This window comes from Vigna unguiculata, chromosome 10 (assembly GCF_004118075.2).
Source record: "Vigna unguiculata cultivar IT97K-499-35 chromosome 10, ASM411807v1, whole genome shotgun sequence".
Lineage (NCBI taxonomy): Eukaryota > Viridiplantae > Streptophyta > Magnoliopsida > Fabales > Fabaceae > Vigna > Vigna unguiculata.
The window spans coordinates 29709649-29718506 of NC_040288.1; the positions used below are offsets into that span (position 1 = coordinate 29709649).

Genomic DNA, 8858 nt, shown 5'->3' on the forward strand with positions numbered 1-8858 from the left:
AATAATAATAATAAAAAAAAAATCTACTCTATATAGTAAAATAACAATATCACATACTCTTCAAATACTTTATTTTTCAAGGATTCTCAAATAGTAAACTATATATATAAGGCATACTTTATTTGCAAAATTAATATTACATTCATGGAAATAAATTACTGTTTTATTCTTATTATTTGTCTTAAATGTCATTGATGGAAATTTATGTCAATTTAATTTTTTATTAATATTAGTAAAGTAAAACTTATCCCACATGTAAACATTATTTCTTCTTTAAAAAATATCTACACTTTCTAAAGTAAATAATTAACTTTTAAAAAATATACCTTTACCCTCCCATTTTCCTGACTAAAACCAACTCACGGATTTGCATTGCTGGATAGAAGTTTGAATGCAGAGTTTTTATACTTGGTCCACACAATACATGGTTTAACCCATTTTTACATTTGGATTTTTGCAACCTACATGAAACTTGCCTTACCAAGCTCATTTTTTACAAAATTTATTTTTTCTTGTTTAATGGATCATATATATATATATATATATATATATATATATATATATATATATATATATATATATGAAACAATACCACTACATTAAAGGTTTTATGTTAAAATTATATATTTTTTTATATTATGCTAATATATGTTGATTTTTATTATAGATTGCATATATTATTTTCTATTTTTAGAAATTATATAATTAGTTAAAAATAAAATTTGTTTTTAATTTTTCTAAAAACCTTTTGATTTGTCTTTTCTCTAATTTCATGTACCGCATCAACCATCTTCAACATTCCCGTGTTCTTCTTCCATGTGAACAGTGAACAAGATCATTCATTGTGTTGGCCTATCCATTCCCATGATCCAAACCCAAATTACCTAACTCCCATTATAATTCGTGCCAAATTCACTACTTCTTCCCAAACTTCTTCAATTTTTCATTTCCAGTATTCACAAAGGTTTCAGATTTGGCTTTTTACAGCATCACAGTGGAGCAAGGAAGCAAGTGCTCATGACTACAATTGCAACAATGCTATCTTCTTCCCTCTCGGGTCCACCCTTTTGTTCCTCTTTCTCAAATCCTACCCCTTCATTCACTTTCAAAACCATCACCGTCAAAAGACCAAGACCTAGAGCCAGAACTAGCACAAGCTTCACATGGCTGAATCCTCAACCCCGTGGTGTTTTGGTCGAGGCAACGCCGCCAAGTTCACCTCCTTCCCCTTCTCCAAGAGATGGATCCATCAAGGTGCTTGCGCTTCCTGAGAACCGTGCTGATGACATTCAAGCTGAGACCAGAGCCTTGGCTCGTGCAGCCAATGCTTCTGTCTACTCGCCTCAGCTTGTGGCCTCCAAATATGGCTCTCAGCCCATGAAGGTTTTCCACTTTTTTCTTTTCTGCTTCTCCCGAAGTTTGAGTCTTTTTGGGATTATCTTTTGTGGGTGTGGTTTGGTTTTGTGAATTGATTTTACCCTTTTTCTTGGTAGGTGGTGGGAAGGGCTCTTCAGGTTCTGACTGCGGTGGGCTTGTTTGGGTTGAAGCTGTTGGTAGACCAGAAAAGTGGAGTGCTTGATCAGAATAAAAGGATTCGTGCAATTGAGCTTAGGGACACATTTACTCGGCTGGGACCAACTTTTGTCAAATTGGGTCAGGGGTTGTCTACCAGGCCTGATATATGTCCACCTGAGTATCTGGAGGAGCTCTCTGAACTTCAAGTATTGAATTTTATGTACTCTTTCACCTCTTTATTTGATTTGGGGTGGTGTAGCCTGTTAGGTTTTTCTATTAAAGCATGTTCTAGGAATTGATTAACTTAGCTTTGGTGACAATAATGATAGGTTTAGTGATTATGTCTATATGCAACAAAGGAGGATCCTCACTATTTCATTTGACCTTATGGTCTCTGCAAATTTCTTCTTTAACCCAACTGACTGACATTGTGTGATTCCTGTAACTGATCTCATGTAGTGAGATAAGAATTTTACTGTATATGGTCTTATATTAACAATGGACAATGTTGATGATATTTAATGAAAATTTTCACTAGTGATGGAGTCTCTATTAGTAGTGAGATGTGGTCTATGTATATTTGTTTGTGTTGTGAAGATGTTTATGAATGAACTTGTTACTTAGGTTGTCTTCATTATTTCTGTGCTTTATCAGGATGGATTGCCAACGTTTCCTGATGAACAGGCCTTTGAATGCATAGAGAGGGAACTAGGATTATCGATTGACTCTATTTTCTCTTCTATATCTCCAAGGGCTGTAGCAGCAGCCAGTTTGGGTCAAGTTTATAAAGGCACGTTGAAGTACTCTGGGAAACTTGTTGCTATTAAGGTGCAACGCCCTGACATTGAAGAAGCTATAGGATTGGACTTCTACCTAATTAGAGGTCTAGGGTTTCTAATAAATAAATATGTGAACTTTATCACCAGTGATGTTGTTGCCCTTGTTGACGAATTTGCACGTAGAGTTTTTCAAGAGCTCAACTATGTGCAGGTTATTTCTTCTGCCCATACCAAACTTTGTATTTAGTTTAATCCAAGCATGCATGATTCATATATTACCAATTTCCGCATCCTATTCTTTTTCTCTATGAACACAGTTTTAAGTTGTGGTCACAGTAATGGTTGCTGTTTTGTGGCAATCCTTATTGATTTGGTAATTGCAGTCATGGTGACTGTGGCTGTGGACCTTTCTAAAACCTTGTTTATGAAGATAAAAACAAAATTAAACATTGAGCCTTTTGCAGATTTGCCAAAATTTAGGCAAAAGGCAGGCATATAACCGTAGTATCTTTATCCAATTGTAATTCAAATCTTCCCTAGGATGATATGTGTGTGTGTGTGCCATGTATAAGTTATGTAAGATATTTGTTGGGATTGAATGTTAATTTTGACAGGTTCCTGCAGGAGGGACAAAATGCAAGGAGATTCAAAAAATTGTATGCTGACAAGGAAAATATCTTTGTTCCTGATGTTTTCTGGGACTATACAAGTGTTAAAGTTCTAACAATGGAGTGGGTTGATGGAGTAAAACTAAGTGAGCAAGAAGCAATTGAGAGACAAGGATTAAAAGTCTTGGATCTGGTAAACGCAGGCATACAGTGCAGTCTCAGACAGTTACTTGAGTATGGATATTTTCATGCAGATCCTCACCCTGGGAATCTTTTGGCAACACCTGAGGGAAAACTTGCATTTCTCGATTTTGGCATGATGAGTGAGACTCCAGAAGAAGCAAGATATGCCATAATTGGTCATGTTGTTCACTTGGTTAACCGAGATTATGAGGCCATGGCTCGTGACTACTATGATCTTGATTTTTTATCAAGGGATGTTGATGTATCTCCAATTGTGCCAGCACTTAGGAACTTTTTTGATGATGCACTTAATTATACTGTGAGTGAGCTCAACTTCAAGACACTAGTAGATGGTCTGGGAAATGTTTTGTATCAGTATCCATTTAATGGTAAGATAGACTATGCTTATCGGTGACTTATCTTTTCCTATAATTTATTTTCCAATATTAGAGGAGTGACTTGTAAACAATTACCGCTTATTCCTAAATCCAAACTTTCTCTTGGATTTTGTTTTCCTGATTTTTGTTTTTCTGTTCTTTCCCTCTTCTGTTGACAGTTCCTGCATACTACGCGTTAATATTACGGTCTCTCACAGTTTTAGAAGGTTTAGCATTGTATGCTGATCCCAATTTTAAGGTACTTGCTGCATCATACCCATATTTTGCTAAAAGGCTTCTAACAGATCCAAATCCATATCTAAGAGATGCTCTTATAGAGTTGCTTTTCAAGGATGGGAAGTTCAGGTTTGAAATATGCTACTATCTTGTATCCATTGTGATTTGAACTTGGTGCTGTAGAATAATTTATATTAGTGCAGTTGAATATTCATTAATCTGGTCTGGTGCAGATGGAATAGACTTGAAAACCTGCTAACGCAGGGGAAAAAAGATAGAGATTTCTCTGCTAAGGAGGCTTTACAACCTGTCCTGAAGGTATTATTGAGTGCAGATGGTGAAGATTTGAGGAATCTTGTTATTAAAGAGGCTGCTCGAGTATCGGAAGCTTTTACCCTCGGCACAATGTCAGAAACGTACCAATATATTCCTCACTTTGTTCGGAGCCTTGTCTTCAATGGCAATGCAAACGGACCCTTTATGATGTCAGAAACTGAAATGCAAAACATGATAGAGCTTAGAGATCAAGTTCTTAGAATATGGGGACTTCTTCAATCTTCTCATGATTTTGATCCAGCTATTTTGCTGCCTATACTACAAGTAAGACTATCATTTGTAATTGCAGCATCATTCAAATCCAAATAACTATTCTTTTGTCTACATCATTTAATTAGTGACCAATTTAGACATTAATTCCGTTAGTAGTCAAAACATTAGTAGCTAATGTTAGTGACTAATTTAGAGTCTAATTCACAAACCAATTATAGTTGTTTATTCATAATAGAGACTATTTTAGATACCAAGTTTATGAATCGATATCTGAATTAGTAATTATTATTGATTGCTAAAATTGATTGCTACTTAAAGATTTTCTTGTAGTGATTGTAATAGTTTGTTATACAATAGAGTTAACTTTTGAAATTTGCATTAACATATTACTTTGCTGTAAAGTATTCAGTGGATTGGATCGAACTTTTTCAGCCTTATACTATATAAAAACTTTCTATTCAAATTGGTAACATATGAACAGGTCCTTGAGCAACCTGAGGCACGCAGACTTGGGGGGCGTGTTGTTAGTGGAATCACTCAACGTCTTGCAGCACGCTTTCTTCAGCAGATCCTCAGAGTTCCATCAACAGCTTCAGAATAGATTTTGCAGCACTGTAAATGCTAGATAAGGCATGCATACTACTACACATATCTCATAACTGGTTTGTTTCCACAGTGTGCTGTGACAGTATAGTCCATTCTTATTGATTGACTGGACCATATGTTACAATGATCTTCTGTCCTTGCTTCTACCAATATTTTTGGTTTCTTTCTCTCTTTTTTCTGCAGGTTATTGTGGACAGGGAAGATAGGAGTTGCATTCCTTACACAAGAAAATAGGAGTGAGATATTGATTCTTGCCAAAATTGTTTGGTTCTCCAATTTTGTCCAAAAAAATTTGTACATATGATGTGTCCATCATTAATGATACTGCGTCATCATGATTACAAATAAGAGATCACAATATTATTATGATAGTAATTGGTGTACCATTACTATCACATGCACATGTTGCAGTTTATTTTTAATATGGCACACTCATATTTCTCTTACATCTATTATACCTGGAATCATTTTAGTGACTTGCTTTTCAGTTTTGTCATTGTGTCTGCTATGAGGCAGTGACTTGTGGAGGAATCGATGCAATGAGAAAATAAAGGGTAATGATAATCGTTGATTAAGAATCAACTATAAGAATAAGAAAAATTGTTGTTATACAAGTGCATGAAGTTAATCATAATTTAAAATGTGAATAATCAATGATGTTTAACTGTAATATGTTTATGAAGTGCACTTCTTACTCTAAAGAAGTCAAATTTGGATCAAATACTAGCTGTAACTTGGCCATGTTAAAATTTTTGTTTATGAATGAGTAGTTATTATCATTTCAGCTGGTAATTGTCAGAAAATATTTTGACTACTCAATGTGTGTATGGTAGGTACATAGATTCTGAAGTACTTTTGGTGTAAGTGTAGTGTCTGTTTCACCACAGGCTATGATCAGAATGTTCATTTGAGATTTGAAGAGGCCCATTTTCATATAAGTATTTTATTTCAATAAGAATGTTAGTGCTTGATTTTCCTTTCTCAAACAAGAATATTTTGAGGTTACTTGGAATTAGAAACTTTCAAGCTACTAGAATTTCGTTAAACGTACAGTCATCTACTCAAACATAAATTGTTTTTTTTTTTTTAATTTCTATGCTTGAGTTATTTCAATCAATTATTTTGACTATAATGTCAAGGTTTTGTTATTAAATCACTTAGAAAATTAATTCCTATAAAAATTATATATGCTAAATCAAGATTATTTAAATTTTAGTTTGCAAAATTTCACTCACATACAGGCTAAACTGGAGCTTTGTTATAAGTGAAGTGCCTTATTTTTGTTTTAGGGTATGAATCGACCAATTTTTCTATTTATATTTATTGAAAAGAAAAATGAACACATCGTGTTGAAAAGTAGCTAATGCACTAGTTTAAAATAACAATTTATGAGAATATTTATAAATTAACGCATCATGTAAATTTTATACATATATTTTCTAACTTTTCTCATATTAACCTTGACACCTTAGCGTCACTGTTGCACCTTTTTCTTGCACACAAAGCCATTTCTTTCCGCACCTCTATAATTTTTTGTTTTTCAAGATGTAAAGTCTCAAATATAATGTTTTATACTTTGGACTGTACTTCTATAATAGAAAATAAAAAATCATTGCACATCGTTCGGAATATAAATTTTCTGTTCCGAACAATGTATTTCAAAATATAAAAAATGTGTATTTTGAATTATACCGAAATATAAAATAAAAAAGCATTATGTATTATACATTCTATAATACAAAATTTAGATATAATTGACAGGTACAAATTATGGAAGAAATTTCACACAAAGTGGTTTCTTACTACAAGGGCCAAGAAAGCCCAATAGGCCCAAATGCCTTTTGAATCTTTCAATAGATCTATTGTTTCCTGCACTCCCAGAATTACAAACTGCACCCCAACAATATTAGGAAAAGACTCAAGCCACCTCACAACTAGGGATGGCAACGGGGCGGGGACGGGTTTCACTATCCCATACCCATCCCCGTAAAAAAAATTCATCCTGATCCCCATAACCAAACCCAACAGGTATCAAACTTTTGTCCCATCCCCATCCCTACCGGGTAACGAGTATAATCTCGTACCCATACCCGTACCCGTTTACTTACTACTTTAATATTAATTTTAACTAATTTTTATAAAATAATAAAAATAACGGTAAAGGAAACATAATATTATCAAATATTCAATATTAGGAGCATGGTTGTTTCTTTGATATAAAATACTTTGAAATAAATTATAATTGTTTACATTTTATATTAGAATACCAAATAAAATTTAATGAGAACAAAAACATTTATTAAATTTGCAAACATTAATGAAACCTAGTTGATAAACTTTAAAAATATTTTTTTGAAAAACTATAAAAGGAAAAAATATTTTTTAAAAAATATAAAAGGAAAAAAATATTTAAATTAAAATATATTTTAAATGTTTGTTTACTTCAATTTTTTAAATTATAATGAATCTATATTTTATACACTAATAAAAGTTATAATACATCACTTGATCAAAATGATACAAAGAACAAATAATAAACATAATAATAAAATTTTAACATAGATCTTGTATCTTTTGAACCACAATATATGTTGGATGGTGGTAAAAAAATATTCATGGCAATTACATTAAATTTTTATATTATAGTAAATAAAAATTATTTATATAATTATATTGAAAAAATTAAAGTATGATTGTAATGAGTTAAAAAATAAAAAATAAATAGATAAAATTTATCAAAATAGTATTCTACATGATGAAAATAAACAAAAAATAAAAATATTAAGAAATTATCAAATGTGTGTCTTATAAACAATTTGGAGACTATTGGAAGGAATCACCCAAAAAGAAACAAATATATAATTAAGGGTATGATAAGATGAAAAATATCTTAGAGATCTAAGAAAACTTTTCAAATATCAACATATATACTCAATGATTGATAAAGAAATGACGCAAAGAACAAATAATAAACATAATAAAATTTCATCATAGATCTTGTATCTTTTAAACTCCAATATATGTTGGATGGTGATAAAAAATGTTCATGACAATTACATTAAATTTTTATATTGTAGTAAATAAAAATTATTTATACAATTATAGTGAAAAACTTAAAGTATGATTGTAATGAGTTAGAAAATAAAAAATAATTAGATAAAATTTATCGAAATAGTATTCTACATGATGAAAATAAACAAAAAAAATATATTAAAAAATTAACAAATGTGTGTCTTATAAACAATCTGGAGACTATTGGAAGGAATCACACAAAAGAAAACAAATATATAATTAAGGGTATGATAAGATGAAAAATATATTAAAGATCTAAGAAAACTTTTCAAATATCAACATATATACTCAATGGTTGATAAAAAAAATGACGCAAAGAACAAATAATAAACATAAAAAATTTTATCATAGATATTGTATCTTTTAAACTCCAATATATGTTGGATGGTGATAAAAAAATATTCATGACAATTACATTAAATTTTTATATTGTAGTAAATAAAAATTATTTATACAATTATAGTGAAAAAATTAAAGTATGATTGTAATGAGTTAGAAAATAAAAAATAATTAGATAAAAATTATCGAAATAGTATTCTACATGATGAAAATAAACAAAAACAAAAATATTAAAAATTAACAAATGTGTGTCTTATAAACAATTTGGAGACTATTGGAAAGAATTGCACAAAGAAAAAACAAATGTATAATTAAGGGTATGATAAGACGAAAAATATCTTAGAGATCTAAGAAAACTTTTCAAATATCAACATACAATGGTTGAGAAATAACAAAAATTATTTTAGCGAAATAAAAGAGTTATTGAAATGAAATAAAAATTAATAATAATAAGTAAAGATTTTTTTTTTATATTACTAAGTAAATGAAATTTTTATGCTATTAAACACTTAAATTAAGAAGATTAAACATTCTCATGTGAAAGGAAAATATACAATAAATAAAAATATTAAAAAATAATAGAAATATTCAAA

The 8858-nt window shown here is 30.8% G+C and overlaps 1 protein-coding gene across 1 annotated transcript; it reads left to right on the forward strand.

Moving 5' to 3' along the window:
* The first annotated feature begins 773 nt into the window (after window positions 1-773).
* On the forward strand, window positions 774-5341 carry LOC114167340 (protein ACTIVITY OF BC1 COMPLEX KINASE 3, chloroplastic-like). Its single transcript, XM_028052402.1, has 8 exons — window positions 774-1383; window positions 1494-1721; window positions 2170-2505; window positions 2919-3474; window positions 3642-3828; window positions 3933-4299; window positions 4730-4878; window positions 5038-5341. Exons 1-7 carry the CDS (start codon window positions 1018-1020, stop codon window positions 4847-4849), a joined length of 2160 nt encoding a protein of 719 aa, XP_027908203.1. The 5' UTR covers window positions 774-1017; the 3' UTR covers window positions 4850-4878; window positions 5038-5341.
* Window positions 5342-8858: the final 3517 nt, after the last annotated feature.